At 63.0% G+C, this 27,258-nt stretch overlaps 2 protein-coding genes across 2 annotated transcripts in view; both read left to right on the top strand.

Annotated features, from left to right (window-relative positions):
• Positions 1-892: 892 nt before the first annotated feature.
• MECP2 (methyl-CpG binding protein 2) lies at positions 893-10,019 on the top strand. The gene is made up of 3 exons (XM_064737100.1): positions 893-947; positions 5,720-6,022; positions 6,722-10,019. Exons 1-3 carry the CDS (start codon positions 910-912, stop codon positions 7,848-7,850), a joined length of 1,470 nt encoding a protein of 489 aa, XP_064593170.1. The 5' UTR covers positions 893-909; the 3' UTR covers positions 7,851-10,019.
• Positions 10,020-13,012: 2,993 nt separating this feature from the next.
• HCFC1 (host cell factor C1) overlaps positions 13,013-27,258 on the top strand; it is a 42,790-nt gene continuing 28,544 nt past the window's right edge. Inside the window, exons 1-8 of the mRNA XM_064736951.1 lie at positions 13,013-13,145; positions 17,238-17,464; positions 20,586-20,734; positions 22,646-22,806; positions 24,085-24,293; positions 25,583-25,667; positions 25,916-26,022; positions 26,990-27,169. Of these exons, the coding sequence (XP_064593021.1) occupies positions 17,257-17,464; positions 20,586-20,734; positions 22,646-22,806; positions 24,085-24,293; positions 25,583-25,667; positions 25,916-26,022; positions 26,990-27,169 (1,099 nt within the window). The 5' untranslated portion in view covers positions 13,013-13,145; positions 17,238-17,256. The remainder of the gene's footprint in view (positions 13,146-17,237; positions 17,465-20,585; positions 20,735-22,645; positions 22,807-24,084; positions 24,294-25,582; positions 25,668-25,915; positions 26,023-26,989; positions 27,170-27,258) is intronic.

Raw genomic sequence — 27,258 nt, forward strand, 5'->3', positions numbered from 1 at the left:
TCCATACTGGTCCAGTGGTCCCCATACTGTCCGCACGTGACTGTGGTCCCATATGTCTGGTACTGGTGGCCCCAATGCATATGTCCCATTGTTCTACATGATCCCGTTGTCCCCTTTCTGGTCCCGTTCTGTCTGACCACATCTCCCACACTGGTCCCAGTTATCCTGTACTGGTCACAGTTGTCCCTGTAATGGTCCCAGTTGTCCCCGTACTGGTCCCTTCTGTCCCGTACTGATCCCTGCTGTCCCTATACTGGTCCCAGTTATCCCCGTACTGGTCCCAGTTGTCCCACACTGGTCCCTCCTGTCCCGTACTGGTCCCTCCTGTCCCTATACTGGTCCCAGCCATCTCGTACTGATCCTTACTGCCCCTGTACTGGTCCCAGTTATCCCCGTACTGGGGCAGCGGGACCCGGGGCGGGCGGGGCGTGGCCAGGGCGTGGCCCGGAGGGGGCGTGGCCTCGCGGACCGTTACGGCCGTTGGATTTCAAACCCTTCGCAGCGCGGGGGGGCCCAAGCCACGCCCCCTTCGCCGTCTCTTGACCGACATCCCCAACAGCCAATCAGAACCCGGCGTCCCGGCGCGGGGCCCAATGAGTGCCCGCGCGCGCTCCGCCGGCCCCGCCTCCCGTAACTGACAGCGCTTCCCGCCAATTCCAACGGCCCGGCGCGAGCGCCCCGGCTCCGCCCCCGGAGGGCGGCCCCGCCGCCCAATCACCGCGCGCCGACGCCTTGACCGACGGGACGCTCGGCCAATCGGTTCCGGGCGGAGGGGCGGAGCCAGCTCCGCTCCGGGTTCCCGTCGCCGCTCGGTCCGGGCCGCCCCCCCCCCTCCCGCCCCCCCCCCTCCCGGCCCCCCCCCTCAGCTTCCCCCCCCCCCCCCCCCGCGGGTTCTTCGCTGCGAAGAAAATGGCGGCGGCGGCGCCGAGCGGCGACGAGGGGCGGCTGTGAGTGAGGAGGGGGCGGCGGGCCCGGGGGGGGCCGCGGCGGGTGTTGGGGAAAGCTGTGAGGGAGCGGGAGAGGCGGAGGGGGGGGGGGGGGTCTCGCGCGCGCGCGCGCGCGGGGCGACGCCCCCCCCCCTCCTCTCTCCCTCACGCCCCCCCCCCCCCCCTTTCCTTCCCCTCACGGGCCGGGCGGGAACCGGGAATGGCGGGCGGGGGGGGTGTGTGTGTGTGTGAGGGCTGGGGGGGGGCTGCGAGCGCCGCGAGTGCGTCACGAGCGGCCGCGGCCCCCCCGGGGGGCGGGAGGAGCCCCCCAGGTGCGGGGAACCCTCGCTGGGACCCCCCGAGCCTTCCGCGGGACCCCTCCGCAATGGGGGGACCTCCGTTCCCTTTCCTCCGTGAGACCCCAAAATGCCGGGGCCCCCCCCTCCTCCCAGCAACCCCGCTACGAAATTTGGGGACCCCCCCCCCGAGTCCCTCCCCAAAATTCTGTCAGTGTCGTCATTCCGGTGTTGTCCCCGTTAGGGTGGGAGATGGGGACCCCCCCCCTTCTCTCTTGGAGGGACCCCCGCCCCCCTCAAGGGGACACACCCCCCGGCCCGTCCCGCGCGCACCCAAAACCCCAAAAACCGCCCCAAAGCTCTCCCGAGTCACCCCAAAATCCACCCCGAGTCACCCCAAAATTCACCCCGAACCTCCCCCGAGTCACCCCGAAATTTTAGTTACCCCAATCCTCCCTAAATCACCCCATAACTCCCCTACTTACCCCGACCCCCCCCGAAGTCACCCCAAAACCCTCCCGAAGTCACCCCAAAATTCACCCCGAAGTCACCCCAAAATCCCCAGAAGTCACCCCGAAACGCCCCGAGTCACCCCAAAATGTTACGCTTGCACTGCGCCCCAAAAGGCCCAAATTTGCCCTGAACTGTCGTGCTCACGTGGTGCCCCAAAGTACCCCGGATTACCCCAAAATACCCTGAATTTCCCCAAAATACTGCACCCCAAAACTGCCACAAATTATTGCGTGCACGTGGCGCCCCGAAATATCCCGAACTGCCCCAAAATGCTGCACCCCAAAATACTCAAAAATGGCCCAACCTGCTTCTCACGCTGCGCCCCCAAATCCCCCGAGTTATCCCAAAATGCTGCGCCCCAAAATCCCCAAAATTGCCCCAAACTGCTCCTCACGCCGCATCCCAAATCCCCCCGATTTACCCTAAAGTCCCCTGAATTGCCCCAAAATTTTCTGCTCGTGCATCACCAAAAAATCCCCAAAATTGCCCCAAAATGCTGCTCACGCTGCACGCCCCAAACGCTTATTTCACCCAAAAATCCCCCAAATTTCCCCGAATTGCTGCACTCGTGCAGCGCCCCCAAACTCCCCGACTCACCCCAAAATACCCTGAATTCCCCGAAAATTCAGCAGCCCCAAAATACCCAGAATTGCACCAAAGTTGCTGCAAATGTTCCCCTCACGCTGCTCCCAAAAACGCCTCAAATTCCCCCAAAACGGCCGCGCTCCCGCGACCCCTCCGGATCACCCCAAATCCCCCAAATTCCCCCAAATCTCACTTGGGATCGCCCTAAAACCGCCCTCACCCCCGAAATCTCACAAATCACCCTGAAATTTCCCAAATTCCGCTGAAATTGCCCAAATTTTCCCGGAACACCCCAAAATTTGGCTTCTCATTCCCACCTTTGCTGTGCCCACCCTGAGACCCCCGAGACCACTTGGGGTCCTCAACCCTGGGGCCACCCCAGACCCCACTGGGACCCCCCAGGGACCCCCCAGGGCCACCAAGAGACCCCCAGGGCCACCTCAGACCCCCAACCCTGAGGCCACTCCAGCCCCCCTGAGACCCCAGGACATGTTGGAGGGTCCCTGGGGGTCACCCCCTGTCCCCAAATTCCCCCTCATCCCACCATTCCCACGCCCCTTCCCAAATTTTTTGGTGCCGTTTTTGTGACTTTTAACCCCAGGATGGGGTTGGGGGGTCCCGGCTGTGCTTCCCCATTGTTGGGGAGGGGTCGGGGGGGTTCCCCTGATGGCCACCAGGGTGACACTGTGGGGTCCTGAGGGGCTGCATCCCCCTCCCCACCACATAACCGCCCCATAGCGGGGGTCCCGCCTCTCCCCCAGCCTCAGCTGTGTGTGTTGCCTTGTCAGGACGGGACCCCCACACTGGTGACAATGGTGACACCGAGGATGGGGGTCCCATCACACCTCACCCCAAATCCCACCTGCCCTGAGGGTCCCGTCCCCGGTGACACCGACATGGGGTGACAGTGGGGACACCGAGGATGGGGGTCCCACCACACCTCACCCCAAATCCCCCCCTGCCCTGAGGGTCTTGTCCCCAGTGACACCCCGGTGACAGTGGGGACACCAAGGACGGGGGTCCCAGCCCAGCCCAATTTCCCCCCCCTGCCCTGAGGGTCCCGTCCCCGGTGACACCAATGCGGTGACACCCCGGTGACAGCGGTGACACCAAAGATGGGGGTCCCAGCGCAGCCCAAATCCCCGCCCTGCCCCAAGGGTCCCGTCCCCGGTGACACTGACATGGGGGTCCAGTGACAGCGGGGACACCGAGGATGGGGGTCCCACCCCGTCCCAATTCCCCCCCCTGCCCCGAGGGTCCCGTCCCCGGTGACACCAATGCGGTGACACCCCGGTGACACCAAAGATGGGGATCCCACCCCATCCCAATTCCCCCTTGCCGTGAGGGTCTTGTCCCCAGTGACACCAACATGGGGTGACAGTGGGGACACTGAGGATGGGGGTCCCACCACACCTCACCCCAAATCCCCCCCTGCCCCGAGGGTCTTGTCCCCAATGACACCGACATGGGGTCCGGTGACAGCGGGGACACCGAGGGTGGGGGTCCCAGTGCAGCCCAAATCCCCCCCCTGCCCCGAGGGTCCCGTCCCCGGTGACACCAACTTGGTGACACCCCGGTGACAGCGGTGACACCAAGGATGGGGGTCCCACCCCGTCCCAATTCCCCCCCCTGCCCCGAGGGTCCTGTCCCCGGTGACACCAATGCGGTGACACCCCGGTGACAGCGGGGACACCAAAGATGGGGGTCCCACCCCGTCCCAATTCCCCCCCCTGCCCCGAGGGTCCCGTCCCTGGTGACAGCGGTGACACCAAAGATGGGGGTCCCAGCGCAGCCCAAATCCCCCCCCTTGCCCCGAGGGTCCTGTCCCCGGTGACACCGACATGGGGGTCCAGTGACAGCGGTGACACTGAGGGTGGGGGTCCCACCACACCTCACCCCAAATCCCCCTTGCCCTGAGGGTCCTGTCCCTGGTGACACCACACGGTGACACCATGGTGACAGCCCCGGTGTCACTGACCACGACCCCTTGGTGACCCCCAGGGCTGGGTTTAGTCCGGCGGGGTGGACACGGGGCTGCTGGACACTCGGCCCGGACGGGGCTTTAGGGGGTGTCCGGTGTCCACTCCGAAACCCCCATCCCCTCGGACAGACTGACGGACGCTGGGATGTCGTTCCGGCCGCGGCCGTAATTCCCGCCGGTCCGGGCTGCCCCTCCTTCCTCCTCCTCCTCCTCCTCCTCCTCCTCCTGGTCCTGGCTCCGGCCAGGCCCATCCCGTGCTTTGCCCAATTCGGGGCTGTTCCACCCCGTGCTGATGTCTGGGGCTGTGTCCGTGCGTCCAGTGCTGTCCGTTTGTCCGTCTGCGTGTCCAGGACTGACCAGTGCTGTGTCCAGGGAGATGCGGTGCTGCATCCGTGTGTCCAGTGGGGTCTGTGTGTCCAGCACTGACCGGTGCCATGTCCGGAGAGTCACAGGGCCCTGTTTGTTGGTGTCCGTGTGTCCAGCACTGACCAGAGTTCCCCAGAGCCGTGTCCGTGTGTCCATCGGGTCCGTGCAGCCAGCACTGACCACTGCTGTGTCCAGAGATCCCCAAGGCTGTGTCCGTGTGTCCATTGGGTCCGTGCAGCCAGCACTGACCAGTGCCGTGTCCAGAGATCCCCAAGGCTGTGTCCGTGTGTCCATCGGGTCCGTGCAGCCAGCACTGACCACTGCTGTGTCCGGAGAGCTGCAGGGCCTGGTCCATGTGTCCAGCGAGTTTGTGTCCGTGTGTCCGTTGGGTCCGCGTGTCCAGTGCTGACCAGCGCCATGTCCAAAGAGTCGCTTGGCCCTGTCTGTCAGTGTCCGTGTGTCCGGCACTGACCAGTGCTATGTCCGGGAGCTCACTGGGCTGCGTCCCTGTGTCTGTCGGTGTCCGTGTGTCCGGCACTGACCGGGGATCTGCAGTGCCGTGTCCATCATGTCCGTGCGTCTGGCACTGACCAGCGCTGTGTCCAGGGCCCTGTCCGTGTGTCCAGTGCTGTGTCCAGGGCCCTGTCCGTGTGTCCAGCGCTGTGTCCAGGGCCCTGTCCATGTGTCCAGTGCTGTGTCCAGGACCCTGTCTGTGTGTCCAGTGCTGTGTCAGGGCCCTGTCCGTGTGTCCAGCGCTGTGTCCAGGGCCCTGTCCGTGTGTCCAGCACTGACCAGTGCTGTGTCCAGGGCCCTGTCCGTGTGTCCAGCGCTGTGTCCAGGCCCTGTCCATGTGTCCAGCACTGACCGACACTGTGTCCAGGGCCCTGTCCGTGTGTCCAGCGCTGTGTCATGGCCCCGTCCATGTGTCCATCCACCCACCACTGACCCCTTCCACACCCACCTCTCCTCGTGCCCACAGCCCCGATCCCTCACGTCCGTTTGTCCTTCCCTGCCCCCTCCCCTCCCTCACTGACCGCCGCGTGTCCCCGCAGGGAGGAGAAGTCCGAGGAGAACCTGCAGCGGCCGCCCAAGGCCAAGAAGCCCAAGAAGGAGCGCAAGGAGCCGGATCAGCCCGCGGCCGAGCCCGCCGAGGCCGGCAAGGCCGAGAGCTCGGAGGGGGCTGGGGCGGCGCCGGCGGCCCCGGAGGCGTCGGCGTCGCCGAAGCAGCGGCGCTCCATCATCCGCGACCGCGGGCCCATGTACGACGACCCCACGCTGCCCGAGGGCTGGACACGCAAACTCAAACAGCGCAAGTCCGGCCGCTCGGCCGGCAAGTACGACGTCTACCTGATCAAGTGAGCCCTGCACGGGTTGGGTGGGTGTGTGTGTGTGGGGTGGCCGGAGAGGGGAGTGCGGTCATCGCCGCTGACCACTCACATTGTGTGTGTGTGTGTGTGGGGTGGCCGGAGAGGGGAGTGTGGTCATCACTGCTGACCACTCAGGTTGTGTGTGTGTGTGTGGGGTCATCACCGCTGACCACTCACATTGTGTGTGTGCGTGTATGGGGTCATCACCGCTGACCACTCACAGTGTGTGTGTGGGGTGGCTGGAGAGGGAGGTGTGGTCATCACCGCTGACCACTCAAGTTGTGTGTGTGTGTGTGGTGGCCGGAGAGGGGAGTGCGGTCATCACTGCTGACCACTCAGGTTGTGTGTGTGCGTGTATGGGGTCATCACCGCTGACCACTCAGGTTGTCTGTGTGTGTGTGTGGTGTGTGGGGTGGGGTGGCCGGAGAGGGGAGTGTGGTCATCACTGCTGACCACTCAGGTTGTGTGTGTGTGTGTGTGTGGGGTCATCACCACTGACCACTCAGGTTGTGTGTGTGTGTGTGTGTGTGGGGTCATCACCACTGACCACTCAGGTTGTGTGTGTGTGTGTGTGTGGGGTCATCACCACTGACCACTCAGGTTGTGTGTGTGTGTGTGTGTGTGTTTGTGTGTGGGGTCATCACCACTGACCGCTCGCTGACCGTTCCTTCGCTCTCCCGCCCGCAGCCCGCAGGGAAAAGCCTTCCGCTCCAAGGTGGAGCTGATCGCCTACTTCGAGAAGGTGGGGGACACCTCGCTGGACCCCAACGACTTCGACTTCACCGTCACGGGCCGGGGCAGCCCCTCGCGCCGCGAGCAGCGCCCGCCCAAGAAGCCCAAATCGCCCAAAGGCCCCGGCACCGGCCGCGGCCGGGGGCGGCCCAAGGGCAGCGGCGGCGGAGGCGGCAGCGCCCGGCCCAAGGCGGCCTCCGCCGTGTCCGAGGGGGGCTCCGCGGCCAAACGGGCTCTGGAGAAGCCCCCCGGCAAGCTGCTGGTCAAGATGCCGTTCTCCCCGGGCCAGCCGGGCCCCGCGGCCCCGCCGGCCCCGCGGCGGCCGGGCCGTAAGCGCCGGGCCGAGCCGGACAGTCCGGCCGTGCCCAAGAAACGCGGGCGCAAACCGGCGGGGGCGGCGGGGCCGGGGGGGCCGGGCGGCCCCGACAAGAAGGCGGCGACTCCCCCGGCCGTGCAGGAGACGGTGCTGCCCATCAAGAAGAGGAAGACGAGGGAGACGGTGGTGGTGGAAGCGGTGACGATGGCGGCCGCCGCCACGACGACGACGACAACAACGACGACGCCGGGCTCGCGCGGCCCCCGCAGCGCCCGCAGCCCCGGCCGGCGCAGCAAGGAGGGCAGCCCCAAGGGTCGGGGGGCTCCTCCCGCGCCCCCCCCGCCGCCGCCGCCGCCGGGGCCCCCCCAGAGCGACCCCAAGGACAGCGCCAGCCCCCCCCCCCCGCCGCCCCCGCCGCCGCCGCCGCCGCCCCCCCAGGACTTGAGCGGGTGCTCGGAGCAGAGGGGGGGTCCCGCGGCCCCCGACGGCTGCGCCAAGGAGCCCCCTAAGACTCAGCAGCCCCCGCCGCCGCCGCCGCTGCCGCCGTCGCCGCCCTACAAACACCGAGGGGAGCCCGAGCACAAAGACTCTGCCTCCTCTTCCTCCACCTCCTCCTCCTCTTCATCATCCTCCTCCTCCTCTTCCTCGTCGTCGTCCTCGTCGGCGCCGCCGCCGCCCCCGCCCCCCCCCAGCGTGGCCGTGCCGCGGCCCCCGGCCCGCGAGGAGCCGGTGGACACGCGGACGCCTGTGCCCGAGCGGGTCAGCTGACTGTGAGCCGCCGCGGCGGGGGAACGCACGCACGGACCGACGGACGGACGGACGGACGGACGGACACACGGACGGGCCCCCCCTCCCCGCCCTACCCCTGCCCCCCCTTCACGAGGCAGTGGGGACCCCCCTCCCCAACAAAAATCCCCCCCCCTCCCTTCCTCTGTGGGTTGGGTTCTCCTCCTCCCCTCCCCGTGTCCCCCCCACCCCGAGTTTTTATTACCGACAAGCACAGCGAGGGACCCCCCCCCCCGGACCCCCCCACTTTGCACTTTTTGAGGATGGGGGGGGGTCTCCAGGGCCGCCCCTCCCCCCCACCGAGGTTGGGCGGGGTTTGGGGGGGGAGGGGGTTGTTTTGGGGGGGCGGGGCCGCGTCTTCCCCCCTCCCCCGGCGCCGCTTTTCTCGTTCTTCCAGTTCCGTTTTCCGCCCGTGGGAACCATTTGCACTATGGGGGAGGGGAAGGGGCGGGGCCGGGATCCGGCCGGCGGCCAATGGGGAGCGGCGCTGCAGAAGAGGGGGGTGGGGCTGAGGCCGAGGCTACGGCCAATCAGGGGCAGGGATCCAGCGTGGAGCCAATCAGGAGAAGGGGGTGCGGCGTCAGGGGGCAGGGTCTGGTGTGGAGCCAATGAAGCGGGGCGGTGGGTTCAGCCATGATCTGGGGCTGAGCCAATCAGAAGCTGAGCTGGGCCGGGGTGGGGTCAAGTGTGGAGCCAATCAGGAGCGACTGAGGAGGAGGGGTCTGGTGTTGAGCCAATCAGGTGTGACTTTATTGGGGGTCGGATTTAGAGCCAATCAGCAGCTACCAGTCTGTGCGGGATCCGGTGTCTGGAGCCAATCAGGAGGTGCAGGATCAGCAAGGGGCGGGGCCTGGCCTTAGGCCAATGGGGGCGGCTCTGTGTGAGGAGGATCTGGTGTGGAGCCAATCAGGAGGGACGGGATCAGGCCTGGAGCCAATCAGAAGCAGCCTTGGGTTCAGCTGGGATCCAGTGTTTGGCCAATCAGGAGCCGCGATCCAGACAGGGGTGGGGAGGATTCCAGATCCCCCCGACAGAGGCGTGGTCAAGTCAAGAGCCAATCACGAACTGGGTGGGGTCGGCGCCGTCCAATCAGGGCTGAGATCCTGCGGGGGCGGGGCCGTCCGGCCCTGGGAGTGACTCTGGGCGGGGGCGGGGCCCGGCCATGATCCAATCAGGAGTGGTTTGGATTGGAGGGGCGGGTCCGGCCCCCGCCCAATGGGGTTGCTCTGCTCTGTAGGGGTCGATCCAATCGCGGCCAATCAGGAGAGGCCGCAGGCATGGTGGGAACCAATCAGGAGCAAGGGTGTGATCCGGTCCAGAGCCAATCAGGAGTCAGAATGGGCAAAGCTTTTATCCATTCTGGAGCCAATCAGAATTGAGGGTGTGATCTGGTCTGGAGCCAATCAGGGGCAAGTGTGGAATCTGGTCTGGAGCCAATCATGCTCAAGCTGGGCAGGGCTGGGATCTGGTCCAGGGCCAATCAGAATTGAGCATGGGTGGAGCTGGGGTCTGGTCCAGGGCCAATCAGAATCGAGCATGGGTGGAGGTGGGATCTGGTCCTGAGCCAATCAGAAATGAGGTCTGGGATCCGATCGGGAACCAATCAGGAGTGATCTGGGCAGGGCTGGGATCTGGTCCCGAGCCAATCAGGAGCGAGCACGGGGCGATCGATCCATTTCACATTGGGGGGGGGGGGGGCTCATGCTGCCCCTCCCCCACCCCCCCCCCCAGTCCCATTTCGGGGTGGGGGAGGGGTCCCCATCCTGCACTTTACCCACTCTGGGGGGGGGGGAGGGGTTGGGGCCACGCCCCCTTTGTGCCCCCCCCGTTCTTCCATCGCCCCCCCCGGGGGTCCCCACCCCCCCCCCCCGGCTCCTCACGGCAATAAAGGGGGGGGGGGGAAGGGGGGGGAGGGGCGGCCAGAGAGAGCAAACCCCAAAAATGGGGAGGGGCCCATGTGGGGGAGGGGTCCCGAGGAGGGGGGGGGGCACAGCCACCACCGTTATGGGGGGGGGGGAATTTTGGGGGGCCCCCCCCTCCACCCACGTATTTATTCTCTCGAGACGTTTTTGCCTTATAAAGTTCCGGAAAAGCCCCTCGGTGTCGGTTGTTTTTGGGGAGGGGGGGTCCCCACGGCGCCGCCCCCCCCCCCCCCCCCCCCCCCCCCATTTAAAGCCCCCCCCCCCAAATTGTCCCCCCCCCTCACCCCCCGGGTCTGTGTCTGTGCTGCTGCTGCTGCTGCTGCGCGTGATCCAGCGATTATAAATCTGTGTAACCCTCACTCAGCCGCCTCCGCCGCTTCTTTGGCTCCGCGCACGGATCCCCCCCAAAATCACCCCAAAAGATTCCCACAATACCCCCAAAAATCCCCTCAAATACTCACAGATCCCCCAAAATCCTCTAAGATCCCCCAAAAATCCCCAAAATCCTCCTAAGATCCCTCCAAAAAAATCCCCCTCAAAATCCTCCTAAGACTCCCAAAATCCCCCATATCCTCACAAATCCCCAAAAATCCTCCTAAGATCCCCCCAAAAATCCTCCTAAGATCCCCCCAAAAATCCTCCTAAAATCCCCCCCATATCCTCACAAAATCCCCCTCAAAATCCTCCTAATATTCCCCCTAGATCCACCCAAAAATCGTAATAAAGTCCTCCACAGATCCCTCAAAAATCCTCCTAAAATCTCCCCCCAGATCCTCACAAAATTGCCCTCAAAATCCTCCTTATATCCCCCCAAGATCACCCTAAAAAATCTCGCCGAAAATTGTTCTAAAATCCCCTCCCGATCCCGCCAAAAAATCTTACTAAAATCCCCCCCAGATCCCCCCAAAATCTTCCTAAAATCTCCAGATGCCCCCAAAAATCCTCCTAATACCTCCTCCAGATCCCCCCAAAAATCCTCCTAAAATGCCCCCCAGATCCCCCCCAAAACATCTTCCTAAAATCACCCCAGATCCCTCAAAAATCTTCCTAAAGTCCCCCCCAGAGCCCCCAAAATTTCCCCTAAAATCCGCCACATATCCCCCAAAAATCTTCCTAATATGTCCCGCAGATCCCCCCAAAAATCTTCCTAAAATCCCCCCCAGATCCCCCCAAAAATTCCCCAGCCCACAGAGGGGAGGGGGCTGGCTCACTCTTATTGGGGGTCTCAGATCCCTCAGTGAGTTTGGGGATTCCAGGTGGATTTTTGGGTCCATCCAGGTGGATTTAGGGTCCCCAGGTGGATTTGGAGTCCCCAGGTGCTGATTTTGGGGTCCCCAGGTGGTGATTTTGGTGTCCCCAGATGGATTTTGGGGTTCCCAGGTGCTTTTGGCCTTGCAGGTGTTGGTTTTGGGCTGTCCCCAGGTAACTTTGTGTCCACCCAGGTGGATTTGGAACCTGCCAGGTGAGCTTTAGGATCCCTGGGTGCTGATTTTGGGTTCCCACAGGTGGATTTTGGGGGTCCTGGGTGGATTTTGACCCCTATGTGTGCTGATTTTGGGACCCCCAAGTTGAATTTTGGACCTTCCCAGGTGGGTTTGGGACCCCCAGGTGTGTTTGGTCAGTCCAGGTGAGTTTGGATCCATCCAGGTGGGTTTGGGACCCCCCTCCCCCCCGATGATTTTGGTGCTGATTTTGGGGTCCCCAGGTGGATTTTGGGGTCAGGAGGGTGATCCGGGCTGTCCCCATAGATCACCTGGGTGACGTCACTGGATTCCCTCTAATGACATCACTGGATTCCCTTAGGTGATGTCACTAAACCCCCTGTGGGACCTCACCTGCTCCCAGGTGTTCCCCCTGCCCTCCCCCCCTCCCCCAGCCCCCAGGACTGTCCTGGCAGCTGTGACGTCACACCACGATGCTTTTCGCGCTTACGACGTCATCATCTCGATGACGTCATCGCTTGCTAAGGGCGGGAAGCGCGCTCAGGCCCCGCCCCTTTGCCCGCCTTTGCGCGCCGGTCCGCCACACTCAAAATGGCGCCGTTGCCGTGGTAACACGGGGGGCGGAGCTTCTGCCACACAAAAAATGGCGGAGCCCGCCGGGGGTGGGGCCTCCCGGATGGAGGAGGCGGGATTGGGACGGACTGGGATAAACTGGGAGGGACTGGGACGGACTGGGGACTTCAACATTCCCCCCCAAAACGCCCTGGGCCCCCCAAGGTGGCCGGGGGTAACCCCAGACTCATTTCTGGCTCGAGGGGTTCAACCAACCCCCCCCCCCGCCCAAAAACCCCAAGACGCCGAATCCTCTGCCCGGACCCTCAGAGGGGGATCCACCTCACACTTCAGGGTTTATTGTCACACTTGGGCGTTTATTGTCACACCTGAGAATTTATTGTCACATCTGGAGTTTCATTGTCACACCTGGCGCTGTTTCACACCTGAACCTGAGGGGGGACACCTCAAAACTCCCTAAATCTTCCCCAAAACCTCCCCAACTCCTGAGACTGTCATCCCGAGTCCCCTGCTGAGGCACCTCCACCCTCTTCCTCTCCTCCACGCCTCCTGGAGCATTTTGGGGTCCCGGAAAGGCAAAACCGTGGCGAAAAGCGCCAATTTCGGGTGTTGGAACAAAAATCCGTTACGGGAAAGGCGGGAAAAGCGGCTGCGCAAGAAGGAGGTGGAGCCGCGCATGCGCCATTACGACCCGCGCGATCACGCACGCGCAGTGAGCGCCGCAGCCGTTAAGCGCCACCATCCGGGAACTGGCGGGCGCCATCTTTGTGGCGGGTGGAGGAGACGCGTCCAAAATGGCGGCTTCCAAGCGCCAGTAGCCGGCGCGTCGAGCGGGCCTTTCTCGGCTTTCAGCGCGGCGGCGGCGGCTCGGAGCGAGCGGCGGCGGCGGTGGAAAGCGGCGCCCGGGGTCAGCGGGTGGCGGGTGGCTGCAGGTGCGGAGCAGCGGCGGAGCGGCGCGGAGAGCGGCGCATCCGGGTCCCGCGGCCGCCGCCATCTTGGGCCGCCGCGGAGCTGCAAGCTCCCACCTGCGCCATCTTGGGGCGCCGCATCGGGGCTGTTCCGGAGGGGGGACGACTGGAGGGGGTGGCGGGACTTGAACGAAAAGCGCGGGGAGCGCTCAAAGCTCCGCTCCCGTCCTGGGCAGGCGCCGCCATCTTGCGCGCGCGGCGAGGAGGAGGAAGAGGAGGAGGACGAGGAGGAAGATCCGGGCACCGGGCGGCGCCATCTTGGACCCCCCCTTTCCACAGCAGCGCGCCGCCATCTTGTGACCCCTCCCCCGCGCACCCGGGCACCGGCCGCTCCGCCGCCTTGGAGCCGCTGCGGTAGCGGAGCCGCACCCGGTAAGGGCAGAATGAAGCGGGGAGCGTCGGGAGGGAGGATAGGAACCGCGGAGTCCCCATGGGGGCCGACAACGGGCTTTGGTTCCGCCGGATGGGCGGCGCCATCTTGGGAGGGGACGTGCGGGATGTCATGGCGGTGCCGTGCGCCGACATCCGGGTCCTTCTCCCCCACCGCCCCCGGGGCGCCATCCTGGGAGGGGCCGCCGCATCCGGGTCTCGCGCGCCGCCATCTTGAGAGTCCGGGGGGGGGTGGCGGGGGGTGATGGCGGCGCGGGGCATCCCCGGCCCGTTTGCGTCGCTCGGAGCCGCAGGGCCGTGAGGCCTCAGAGCGGCTCCGGCTCCCGTTAACCCCAGGGGGCGGTGGGGACAGCGGGGGCGCCCCGGGACAGAGGAAGAAGGGGAGGGGGCGCGGTTTGCGGAGGGGGCGGCACCCAAGGAGAGGAGGGGCGCCCAAGATGGCGGCGCCCATGGCGGGCTGAGCGCTCCGTACAGTGCTGCGCCGCCGCGAAACGGGCCGTGCCGCCGGCAGCCAGACCGCGGGGGATTCGGTGTGTGTGGGGAGCGAGATCGGGAATGCCGAGGAGCGATTACGGGGCGGCGGGAAGGCCGGGAGGGGGTGGCATGGGGAGATGGCGGGACTCGGGGGGGGAGAAGGAGGGAAAACCGCGCAAAAGGCGGGCTGGGGGGGCGGCTCCTTTAAGAGGCCGTTGGAGTGGGCGTGGCCACGCCCTTCCGTGACCACACCCCCTCCGTTGGCGCCATGGCCGCGCCCCTTCAGGCCGGTCCGTACAGTTCCCCCGCGCCCCTCCGCCGCTCGCCCCAACCCCGCCCCTACCGGGGCCAGCCCGGAGGCCCACCGAGATGGCGGTGAACCTCCTCCCGGTCCCCCTCCCAAAATGCTGCCGCCTTTTCCCCTCCCGCCTTCCCCACAATGTCGCCCTCCGTCCCCGGCCAAGATGGCGCCGCCCGGGTCCGGAGGGGGCGTGTCTGCGTTGGCCCCGCCCACTCCCGTCGCTTCCCGCCCACCCTCGGCGGCCGCCGGACACAGGCGCAAGATGGCGGCTCCCAGGGCGGCGTGAGGGGCCGCCGTTGCCGCGCTCCGCCTGCAGCCGCAGCCCCGAGCCGGGAGCCGCTGCAGCCGCGTGACCCCCGGAGCCGCCGCCGGGAATCGGGGAGCGGCCGCGGGCCGGGAGAGGGAGGCGGCCGCGGGGCCGCGGTGAGCGGGGGGGGCGGCGGTGGGGGGGAGGAGGCGGCCGCCATTTTCCGCCCGGGCAGAGACAAGATGGCGGCGCGCAGGAGCCTGAGGGGGGGGGAGGGGGCGTGAGGGGAGGGGCAGGGCTGGGGGGGGGGTTGGGCATTTGGGGGGGGGGGGGGGGCACGGCCTGAGGGGGATTTGGGGAAGGGGGAGATGAGCATGAAGGGGGCAATAGGTGAGGGAAGGGGGGGACAGCCTGAGGGAGGATTTGAGGAGTTGAACCTGAGGGGAGAATTTGGGGAGGGGGGAATTGAACTTGAGGGGGGCCACGGCCTAAGGGACAAATTTGGGGAGGGGGGAGATCGGCACAGTCTGAGGGGATAATTGGGTGGGGGGGGGGCACAGCCTGAGGGGGAATTTCGTGGGTGGGGGAGATAAAACTTAATGGAGGTAAATTTGGGGGGGGGGGCGGGGGGAATTGGGTGTGGGGGGGTGTTTGTGGGGTTAAGAAGAGTAATTAAGAAAAGACATAATGAAGAAAGTAATTAACGGGGAGAAATAAATGCTCCCCTCCCCCTCATTGGACTCCTCCCCCATTGTCACACCCCCTGCTGTGGGGGGGTAATTAACTCTTTCGTGGTAATTGCGGTGGGGGGGTTGTAATTAAAGATTCTTTGCGGGATTGGGGGGGGGGGCGCGTGTGAAGCCCCTGGGGTTTTTCGAGGGAGGGGTCGGAGGTGACTCTGAAGAGTTTGGGGGGGGTAGAAGGGGATTGACCCCCAGATTTTGGGGCCCCCTCCCGCAAAGAGATGTAATGGTGGGGGGGTCCCTATGCCTAAGTGTTAATGGGGGGGTTTTGGGGGTGTCCCCACATCCAGACTCCCCCCCCCACCCCCCGATCCTCCCAGAAGGATCAATGGGGGGGGGGGTCTCAGGTGATTGTTTTGGTTTTTGTGGTGTCCCCCACATCCAACCTCCCCCCCCGAAAGGTCAGGTCATTGTAGGGGGGTTTTTGGGGTATCCCCCACACCTGAATCCCCCAGGATTAGCAGCGGCAGGGGGTTTTCAGGTCATTTTGTTGGTTTTTGGGGTGTCCCCCATACCTGATCCCCCCGTGTCCCCCCAGGGACAGACAGTGGGGGGGTCCAGTTCAATTTAGGGATTTTTGGGGTGTCAATTAATTTTGATGGTTTTTGGGGTATCGTCCATGTTCCGCCAGGGCAGGCGGGGAGGGGGGGGTTCCTGTTCATTTTGCGATTTTTGAGGTATCCCCCTACCTGACCCCCCGTGTCCCCTCAGGACAGGCAGTGTGGGAGGGGTGCCAGTTAATTTTGATGATTTTTGGGGTGTCCCCCATACCTGACCCCCCGTGTCCCCCCAGGACAGGCAGTGGGGGGGTCCCAGTTAATTTTGGTGATTTTTGAGGTATCCCCATACCTGACCCCCCGTGTCTCCCCACGGACAGGCAGCGGGGGGGTCTCAGTTAATTTTGGTGATTTTGGGGTACTCCCTGTACCTGACCCCCGTGTCCCCCCAGGACAGTCAGTGGGGGGGGGTGCCAGTTAATTTTGGTGATTTTTGGGGTCCCCTGTACCTGACCCCCCGTGTCCCCTCAGGACAGGTAGCGGGGACGCATGGCAGGCCTGGGGGGGGGTCAGTTCATTTTGATGTTTTTTTGGGGTCTCAGTTGATTTTTGGGGTGTCCCCCATACCTGACCCCCCGTGTCTCCCCAGGACAGGCAGTGGGGGGGTCCCAGTTAATTTTGGTGATTTTTGAGGTATCCCCATACCTGACCCCCTGTGTCCCCCCAGGACAGGCAGTGCGGGGGGGGTCCCAGTTAATTTTGGTGATTTTTGGGGTGTCCCCTGTACCTGACCCCCCGTGTCCCCCCAGGACAGGCAGCGGGGGGGGGTGCCAGTTAATTTTGGTGATTTTTGGGGTACTCCCTGTACCTGACCCCCCGTGTCCCCCCAGGACAGGCAGCGGGAGGGGGGGGTCCCAGTTAATTTTGGTGATTTTTGGGGTGTCCCCCATACCTGACCCCCCGTGTCCCCCCAGGACAGTCAGTGCGGGGGGTGGTCCCAGTTAATTTTGGTGATTTTTGGGGTACCCCCTGTACCTGACCCCCCATGTCCCCCCAGGACAGGCAGTGGAGGATGCATGGCAGGCCTGGGCGGGGGGGGGGTCAGTTCATTTTGATGTTTTTTTGGGGTCTCAGTTGATTTTTGGGGTGTCCCCCATACCTGACCCCCCGTGTCCCCCCAGGACAGGCAGCGTGGGGGGGTTCAGTGTCAATAGGGAGGGTCCCAGTTAATTTTGGTGATTTTTGGGGTACTCCCCATACCTGACCCCCCGTGTCTCCCCAGGACAGGCAGCGGGAGGGTCCCAGTTAATTTTGGTGATTTTTGGGGTACCCCCTGTACCTGACCCCCCGTGTCCCCCCAGGACAGGCAGTGTCAGTGGGGGGGGGTGCCAGTTAATTTTGGTGATTTTTGGGGTACTCCCCATACCTGACCCCCCGTGTCTCCCCAGTACAGTCAGTGTGGGGGGAGGGGGTCCCAGTTAATTTTGGTGATTTTTGGGGTGTCCCCATACCTGACCCCCCGTGTCTCCCCAGGACAGTCAGCGGGGGGGTCCCAGTTAATTTTGGTGATTTTTGGGGTGTCCCCATACCTGACCCCCCGTGTCCCCCAGGACAGGCAGCGGGAGGGGGTTCAGTGTCATTAGGGGGGGTCCAGTTAATTTTGGTGATTTTTGGGGTACCCCTGTACCTGACCCCCATGTCCCCCCAGGACAGGCAGCGGGGGGGGAGGGTTCAGTGTCAATAGGGGGGGTCCCGGTTAATTTTGGTGATTTTTGGGGTGTCCCCTGTACCTGACCCCCCGTGTCCCCCCAGGACAGGCAGCGGGGGACGCATGGCAGGCCTGGGCGGGGGGGGGTCCCCGCCGCGGGCCCCCCCGGGCCCCCCCGCGCTGCAGCCGCGCTGGAAGCGGGTGGTGGGCTGGGCTGGGCCCGTGCCCCGGCCCCGGCACGGGCACCGCGCCGTGGCCATCAAGGAGCTCATCGTGGTCTTTGGAGGGGGCAACGAGGGCATCGTGGACGAGCTGCACGTCTACAACACAGGTGGGCACCTGGGGGGCACAGGGGATCCATACAGGGGGGGCATTGGGGATGAACTGCAGGTGTGCAACACAGGTGGGCACCTAGGGGGTACAGGGGGTCCCCACAGGGAAGGGATTGGGGACAAAGTACAGGTGTACAGCACAGGTGGGCACCTGGGGGCACAGGGGATCCATACAGGGGTGGCATTGGGGAGGAGCTGCACGTCTACAGCACAGGTGGGCACCTGGGGGAGCACCTGGGCACATGGGGGGGTACAGGGAGTCCATACAGGGGTGGCATTGGGGAGGAGCTGCACGTCTACAGCACAGGTGGGCACCTGGGGGGCGCCTGGGCACATGGTAGGGTTCCTACAGGAGTGGCACTGGGGAGAAGCTGCAGGTATGCAACACAGGTGGGCACCTGGTGGGGTACAGGGGGTCCCCAGAGGGAGGGGACTGGGGACAAAATGCAAGTTACAACACAGGTGGGCACCTGGGGGGGCACCTGGGCGCATGGGGGGGTTCCTACAGGGATGGCATTGGGGAGGAGCTGCAGGTCTACAACACAGGTGGGCACCTGGGGGGCACAGGGGATCCATACAGGGGTGGCATTGGGGAGGAGCTGCACGTCTACAACACAGGTGGGCACCTGGGGGCACTGGGCACATGGGGGGGTTCCTACAGTAGTGGCATTGGGGATGAGCTGCAGGTGTGCAACACAGGTGGGCACATGGGGGGTTCCTACAGTCGTGGCATTGGGGATGAACTGCAGGTCTACAGCACAGGTGGGCACCTGGGGGGGCACCTGGGCACATGGGGGGGTACAGGGAGTCCATACAGGGGTGGCATTGGGGAGGAGCTGCACGTCTGCAACACAGGTGGGCACCTGGGGGGCGCCTGGGCACATGGGGGGGTTCCTACAGGGGTGGCATTGGGGATGAGCTGCAGGTGTGCAACACAGGTGGGCACCTGGGGGGGCACCTGGGCACATGGGGGGGGTTCCTACAGTCGTGGCATTGGGGAGGAGCTGCAGGTGTGCAACACAGGTGGGCACCTGGGCACATGGGGAGGGTCCCCAGGGGGATGGGATGGTGCAGGATGTGCAGGTGTACAGCACAGGTGGGCACCTGAAGGGTACAGGGGGTCCTCTGGGGGCTACAGATCGTTTGGGGGTCCCCATAGGGGTGGCATTGGGGAGGAGCTGCAAGTCTACAACACAGGTGGGCACCTGGGGGGGTACAGGGGGTCCCTACAGGGGTGGGCTTAGGGAGGAGCTGCAGGTGTACAACACAGGTGGGCACCTGGAGGGGCACCTTGGGGGTCCTATGGGGGCTACAGGGGGTAGGGGGGTCCCCATAGGGGTGGGATAGGGGAGGAGCTGCAGGTGTACAGCACAGGTGGGCACCTGGGAGGGTACAGGGGGTCTCCAGAGGGGTGGGAATGGGGACAAACTGCTCATGTACAGCACAGGTGGGCACCTGGGGGGGTGCCTGGGGGGCATATGGGGATTTCGGGGGGGTCCCCATGGTGGTGGGATGGGGGAGGAGCTGCAGGTGAACAACACAGGGTAGGGCTGGGGGAGCACAGGGATGGGATTTGGGATCGTTCCTGGTGTTCTCCCTGTGTCGCTGTCCCCGTTTTGTCCCCAACAGTGTTCATTTTGGGTGGGGGGTCATTTTCAGTGTAGCACTGTCCCCTTTGTGTCCCCACAGCCAACTCGTGGCTCATCCTGCTCGTTTGGGGGAGTCATTGCCAGCGTGTCACTGTCCCTGTTCTGTCCCCAACAGCCAACCAGGGCTTCATCCAGGCAGTTCGGGGGCTCATTCCTCGTGTGCCCCCGTGTCTGTGTCCCCTCTGTCCCCACAGCCACCAACCAGGGGCTCATCCTGGGTGTTCAGGGGATTGTTGTCACTGTCATCCCTGTGTCATTGTCCCTATTTTGTCCCCACAGCCACCAACCAGTGGTTTAGAGGGTCATTCTCAGTGTGTCCCCGTCCCCTTTTTGTCCCCACAGCCACCAACCAGTGGTTCATCCCAGGGGTTCAGGGGATCGTTCTCACTGTCCCTGTCCCCATTTTGTCCCCACAGCCACCAACCAGTGGTTCATTCTGGGGGTTCGGGGGATCATTCTCACTGTCCCCCCGTGTTCTTGTCCCCATTTTGTCCCCTCTGTGTCCCCAGAGCCACCAACCAGTGGTTCATTTTGGGGGTTCAGGGGATCGTTCTCACTGTCCCTGTCCCCATTTTGTCCCCACAGCCACCAACCAGTGGTTCATCCCAGGGGTTCAGGGGATCGTTCTCACTGTCCCTGTCCCCTCTGTGTCCCCACAGCCACCAACCAGTGGTTCATCCCAGGGGTTCAGGGGATCGTTCTCACTGTCCCTGTCCCCATTTTGTCCCCACAGCCACCAACCAGTGGTTCATCCCGGGGGTTCAGGGGATCGTTCTCACTGTCCCTGTCCCCATTTTGTCCCCTCTGTGTCCCCACAGCCACCAACCGGTGCTTCATCCCGGGGGTTCAGGGGATCGTTCTCACTGTCCCTGTCCCCACAGCCACCAACCAGGGGCTCATCCTGGGTGTTCAGGGCATTGTTGTCACTGTCATCGCTGTGTCATTGTCCCTATTTTGTCCCCACAGCCACCAACCAGTGGTTTAGAGGGTCATTCTCAGTGTGTCCCCGTCCCCTTTTTGTCCCCACAGCCACCAACCAGTGGTTTAGAGGGTCATTCTCAGTGTGTCCCCGTCCCCTTTTTGTCCCCACAGCCACCAACCAGTGGTTCATCCCAGGGGTTCAGGGGATCGTTCTCACTGTCCCTGTCCCCTCTGTGTCCCCACAGCCACCAACCAGTGGTTCATCCCAGGGGTTCAGGGGATCATTCTCACTGTCCCCCCGTGTTCTTGTCCCCATTTTGTCCCCAGAGCCACCAACCAGTGGTTCATCCTGGGGTTTGAGGGATCGTTCTCACTGTCCCTGTCCCCATTTTGTCCCCACAGCCATCTACCAGGGGCTCATCCTGGGGGTTTGAGGGATCGTTCTCACTGTCCCTGTCCCCATTTTGTCCCCACAGCCACCAACCAGTGGTTCATCCCAGGGGTTCAGGGGATCGTTCTCACTGTCCCTGTCCCCTCTGTGTCCCCACAGCCACCAACCAGTGGTTCATCCCGGCCGTGCGGGGGGACATCCCCCCGGGCTGTGCCGCCTACGGCTTCGTGTGTGACGGCACGCGGCTGCTGGTGTTCGGGGGCATGGTGGAGTACGGCAAGTACAGCAACGACCTCTACGAGCTGCAGGTACCCCCACAGCGCCTGGGGAACCCCCTGAGCCCCTTGGGAACCCCCCTGAGCACCTTGGGAGCCCCCTATAGCACCTGGGGAGCACCTGGGAACCCCCTGAGCCCCTTGGGATCCCCCCATAGCACCTGGTGAGCACCTGGGGAACCCCCTATAGCACCTGGGGACCCCCCTGAGCACCTGGGGAGCACCTGGGAACCCCCTATAGCCCCTTGGGAACCCCCCTGAGCACCTGGGGAACCCCCCATAGCACCTGGGACCCCCCTGAGCACCTGGGGAACCCCCTATAGCCCCTTGGGAACCCCCCATAGCCCCTGGGGAACCCCCTATAGCACCTGGGGAACCCCCCATAGCACCTGGGGAGCACCTGGGAACCCCCCTGAGCCCCTTGGGAACCCCCCTGAGCCCCTTGGGAACCCCCCATAGCCCCTTGGGAACCCCCCTGAGCCCCTTGGGAACCCCCTATAGCACCTGGGGAGCACCTGGGAACCCCCCATAGCCCCTTGGGAACCCCCCATAGCACCTGGGGAACCCCCTATAGCCCCTGGGGAACCCCCCATAGCACCTGGGGAGCACCTGGGAACCCCCCATAGCCCCTGGGGAACCACTAGGGAACCCCCCGAGCACTTGGATAACTCTTGGGGAACCCCTCCTGAGCACTTGAGGGACACCTGGGGAACCCCCCCGAGCACCTGGGGAACTCCTGAGCATGTGGGGACCACCTGGGAACCTCCAAGTACCTGGGGAGCCCCTTGGGAACCCCCCCAAGCACCTGGGAACCCCCCCAAACTGTGGCTGTGACCCCCTGGGAATCCCCCAAATACCTGGAGACCCCTTGGGAATCCTCCGCAAACCATGGGTGACCCCCTGAAACCCCCCCCTGAACCATGGGGACCCCCTGGGAACCCCCCCAAACTATGGGTGACCCCCTGGGAACCCTCCCAAACCATGGGTGACCCCCTGAACCCCCCCCCCCCCTGAACCATGGGAACCCCCCAAACTATGGGTGACCTCTCAGAACCCCCCCCCAAACCATGGGTGACCCCCTGAAACCCCCCCCCTGAACCATGGGAACCCCCCCAAACTATGGGTGACCTCTCAGAACCCCTCCCAAACTATGGGTGACCTCTCAGAACTCCTGCCAAACCATGGATGACCCCCTGGGACCCCCCCCAAACTATGGGTGATCTCTCAGAAACCCCCCCCAAACACCTGGTGACCCCCTGAAAACCGCCCCCCTGAACCATGGGGACCCCCTGGGAACCCCCCCCAAACCATGGGTGACCCCTCAGAACCCCCCCCAAACTATGGGTGACCCCCTGAAAACCCCCCCCTCTGAACCATGGGAACCCCCCCAAACACATGGGTGACCCCTCAGAACCCCCCCCAAACACATGGGGACCCCTCAGAACTCCCCCAAACTATGGGGACCCCCTGGGAACCCTCCCAAACCATGGGTGACCTCTCAGAACCCCCCCCAAACACACGGGGACCCCTTGGGAACCCCCCCAAACCATGGGTGACCTGTCAGAACCTCTCCAAACTATGGGTGACCCCCTGGGAGCCCTCCCTAACCATGGGTGACCCCCTGAAACCCCCTCCCCCGAACCATGGCGATCCCCTGGGAAACCTCCCAAACCATGGATGACCCCCTGGGAACCCCCCCCAAACTATGGGTGTCCTCTCAGAACCCCCCAAAACCATGGGTGACCTCTCAGAACTTTTCCAAACACCTGGTGACCCCTCAGAACCCCCCCCAAACACACGGGGACCCCTCAGAACCCCCCCCAAACACCTGTGACCCTCCCAGAGCCCCTGAACCCCCCCAGTTTTGGGGTCCCCCATCCCCCTGGGTGCCCCCCCCCCAGTTGCAGACCCCTCCCCAAATCCCACATCTCCCCCCCATTCCAGGCCTCCAGGTGGGAGTGGAAGCGGCTGAAGGCGAAGACCCCCAAAAATGGGCCCCCCCCTTGTCCCCGGCTGGGCCACAGCTTCTCCCTGGTGGGCAACAAATGTTACCTGTTTGGGGGGCTGGCCAACGACAGCGAGGACCCCAAAAACAACATCCCCCGGTAAGGAGCACCCCAAAACCCCAGGGCACCCCAAAACCTGGGGGGCACCCCAAAAACCCTGGGAATCTGTGTGGGGAGGGGGCTGGGGATGGTCTGGGGGCATTTGGGGGGGGTGTGGGGGTGAGGATGAAACACTGGGGTCGTTTTTAGGGGGGCACCCCAAAATCTTAGGGTACCCCAAACCCTGGGGGTGCCCCAAAAACCCCAAGAATCTGTGGGGGGACTGATTTGGGGGGTGTGGGGGTGAGGATGAAACACTGGGGTCGTTTTTAGGGGGGCACCCCAAAATCTCAGGGTACCCCAAATCCTGGGGGCGCCCCAAAAATCTTGGGGATAACTGGAGAGGATGGGGCTGGGGCTGGTTTGGGGGCACAGAGGGAATTTTGGGGGGCATAGGGGTGAGCCTGAAACATTGGGGTCATTTTTAGGGGGGCACAGGGACCCTTGGGGGGCCATACAGGTGATCCCAAACCCCTGGGAGTTACAGGGAGGGCAGGGGGACACTCCAAAACCCCGAAAAATAGAGTTGGAATGGGGGAAATTGGGGACATTCCCCATCTTTAGGGGGCATGGGAGTGACCCCAAAACTTTTGGGGTCATCTTTGGGGGGGGCTCAGGGATCCTAAATTGAATTTTTGGGGATTTAAGGAATCTTTTAGGGGTGTCATGCATTCCCAAAAACACTTTTAGGGTTTTTTTTTGGGGGGGGTTTCTTGATTTTCTGAACCTGGACAGGTGTTTTTGGGGCCACCCTGGGCACATTTTATGGGATTTAAAGGACATTTTTGGGCAATCCCATATTCCTGACCACCCTTTTAGGACAGTCCTATATATCCAAACACCCTTTTAGGGTGTTTTTAGGGTTTTCTGACCTTCTCAACCCTCTCCCCACACACCTGAACCACCTGCACACATGGGCAAAGGTGTTTTTGGGACCACCCTGGCTGCATTTATGGGATTTAAGGACCCCTTTAAAACAATCCTATATGCCAAATTTCCTTTTTTAGGATAGTCCCATATATGCAAACACTCTTTTAGAGCAGTCCCACGTATCTAAACACCCTTTTAGTGTTTTTTTGGGGTCTCCTGATTTTCTGAACCACCTGCACACATGGGCAAAGGTGTTTTTAGGACCACCCTGGTTGCATTTATGGGATAAAAGGGACATTTTTGGGCAATCCCATATTCCTGACAATCATTTTTATGTTACTCCCACATACCCAACCACCCTTTTAGGGTTTTTTATAGAATCTCCTGACACCATATCCTTTCTGCCAGGTACCTGAACGACCTGTACGTGCTGGAGCTGCGCCCGGGCTCGGGGGTGCTGGCCTGGGACATCCCCATCACTTACGGGGTGCTGCCCCCTCCCCGCGAATCCCACACGGCCGTGGTGTACACGGAGCGCGACGGGCGGCGCTCGCGCCTCGTCATCTACGGGGGCATGAGCGGCTGCAGGCTGGGGGATTTGTGGACCCTGGATATTGGTACGGGGGATTTGGGGGGTTTTATGGGGTTTTATGGGGTTTTTGTGAGGTTTGGAGGGGGTTTGGGGTCAGGGGAATGGGGGTTACTGGGGGACAGCATCATCTATAGGGGCATGAGCGGCTGCAGGCTGGGGGATTTGTGGACATTGGATATTGGTACAGGGGATTTGGGGGGATTTATGGGGTTTTGTGGGGTTTGGAGGGGTTTTGAGGGGATTTTAGAAGATTTGGGGTCAGGGGAATGAAGGGTGTTGAGGGACATTGGGAGACGTTGGCATCTACGGGGGCATGAGCGGCTGCAGGCTGGGGGATTTGTGGACCTTGGATATTGGTACGGGGGATTTGGGGGGATTTATGGGGTTTTTGTGAGGTTTGGAGGGGTTTTATGGGGGTTTGGGGTCAGGGGAATGGGGGTTAGTGGGGAATGTTGGCATCTACGGGGGCATGAGTGGCTGCAGGCTGGGGGATCTGTGGACCCTGGATATTGGTATGGGGGATTTGGGGTGGTTTTATGGGGTTTTATGGGGTTTTTGTGAGGTTTGGAGGGGTTTTATGGGGGTTTGGGGTCAGGAGAATGAAGGGTGGTGAGGGACATTGGGAGACGTTGGCATCTACGGGGGCATGAGCGGCTGCAGGCTGGGGGATCTGTGGACCCTGGATATTGGTACGGGGGATTTGGGGTTTTTTTGGGGGTTTGGAGGGGTTTTGAGGTCAGGGGAATGGGGGTTACTGGGGAATGTTGGTGTCTACGGGGACATGAGCGGCTGCAGGCTGGGGGATCTGTGGACCCTGGATATTGGTACGGGGGATTTGGGGTGGTTTTATGGGGTTTATGGGGGATTTATGGGGTTTTTGTGAGGTTTGGAGGGGGTTTGGGGTCAGGAGAATGAAGGGTGGTGAGGGACATTGGGAGACGTTGGCATCTACGGGGGCATGAGTGGCTGCAGGCTGGGGGATTTATGGACATTGGATATTGGTATGGGGGATTTGGGGGTTTTTAGGGGATTTGGCTTTTTTGGGGGGGTTTTAGAGGATTTGGGGTCAGGGGAATGGAGGATGCTGAGGGATATTTGGGCTTGTTGGCATCTACGAGGGCACGAGCGACTGTTTCCTTACATTTTCAGTGCTTTTGGGGCCGTTTTTGCATTTTGGGGTTGTTTCCTCACACTTTTGAGTTAATTTCTTCAAATCCTGCGTGATTTTGGAGCCATTTTCTCATGTTTTGGGTGATTTTTGGGGCATTTTCTTCACGTTTTGGGGCCATTTCCTGACGTTTTGGGGCTTTCCAGAGACGCTGACGTGGAACAAGCCGAGCCTGAGCGGGGTCGCTCCCCTGCCCCGCAGCCTCCACTCGGCCACCACCATCGGCAACAAGTGAGTCTGGGGGCGACCTCCCCCCAAAAAAACCCCAAAATCTCCCCCCTGACCCCCCCCTTTATCCTGCGGGGGGTCTCTTTGTGTCCCTGTCCCCTCCTTGGAAGGGGTTGAGGTCATTAAGGGGGAGATGTTTTATTTTAATTTAATTTTTTAATTAATATGGGTGATGTCATTATCCCTCCCGAACATAAAAATTTTGGGGTGGGGGTCTCTGGGTGTCCCCCTGACCTCTCTCCCCCCCCCAGGATGTACGTTTTTGGGGGGTGGGTACCCCTGGTGATGGATGACGTGAAGGTGGCGACGCACGAGAAGGAGTGGAAGTGCACCAACACCCTGGCCTGCCTGAACCTGGGTGAGGAGGGGGCTTGGGACCCCCAGAACTGACCCCAAATCCACCCTAAAACCCCACAAACCCACCCTGAAACACCTCAGACGTCAGCCTGGGTGAGGAGGGGGTTTGGGACCCCCAGAACTGACCCCAAATCCACCCTAAAACCCTACAAACCCTCCGTGAAACACCCCAAATCTCAGCCCGGGTGAGGAGGGGGCTTGGGACCCCCAATCCGACCCCACATCCACCCTATAAACCCACCCTGAAACACCTCAAACCTCAGCCTGGGTGAGGAGGGGGCTTGGGACCCCCAAAATTGACCCCAATTCACTCTAAAACCCCCCCTTGAATACTTCCCCAAATGCCCCCAAACCCCTCCCTGATCCCCCAAATCCCCCTCAGACTCGATGGCATGGGAGCCGCTGGTGCTGGAGGAGCCCCCAGACCCCTCCCCAAACCCCACTCTGAACCCCCCAGACCCCTCTGTGACCCCCAAAACCCCTCTATGACCCCTTTGTGCCCCCCAGACTCGATGGCCTGGGAGCCGCTGGTGCTGGAGACCCTGGAGGAGCCCCCAGACCCCTCCCCAAATCCTTCCCTGACACCCTCAGACCCCATTATGATTCCCCCAAATCCCTCCCTGACACCCCCAGACCCCATTATGACCCCCCCAAATGCTTCTGTCCCCCCCCAGACTCGATGGCCTGGGAGCCGCTGGTGCTGGAGCCCCTTGAGGAACCCCCAGACCCCTCCCCAAACACCCCACTTTGACCACCCAAACCCCTCTGTGGCACCTTCAAACCCCTCCCTGACACCCCCAAACCCATCTGTGACCCCCTCATGTCCCCCCAGACTCGATGGCCTGGGAGCCGCTGGTGCTGGAGCCCCTTGAGGAACCCCTAGACCCCTCCTCAAATCCTTCCCTGACACCCCCAAACCCCTCCCTGACACCCCCAAACCCCTCTGTGACCCCCTCATGTCCCCCCAGACTCGATGGCGTGGGAGCCGCTGGTGCTGGAGACCCTGGAGGACAACGTGCCGCGGGCCCGCGCCGGGCACTGCGCCGTGGCCATCGCCACCCGCCTGTACATCTGGAGCGGCCGCGACGGCTACCGCAAGGCCTGGAACAACCAGGTGTGCTGCAAGGACCTGTGGTACCTGGAGACAGGTGAGTCTGGGGGCTGCAAGGACCTGGGGGGGCTGCAAGGACCTGGGGGGCCTGCAAGGACCTGGGGGGCTGCAAGGACCTGTGGTACC

The sequence above is a fragment of the Zonotrichia leucophrys genome, unplaced genomic scaffold (genome assembly GCF_028769735.1).
Source record: "Zonotrichia leucophrys gambelii isolate GWCS_2022_RI unplaced genomic scaffold, RI_Zleu_2.0 Scaffold_34_1600103, whole genome shotgun sequence".
Taxonomy (NCBI): Eukaryota; Metazoa; Chordata; class Aves; order Passeriformes; family Passerellidae; genus Zonotrichia; species Zonotrichia leucophrys.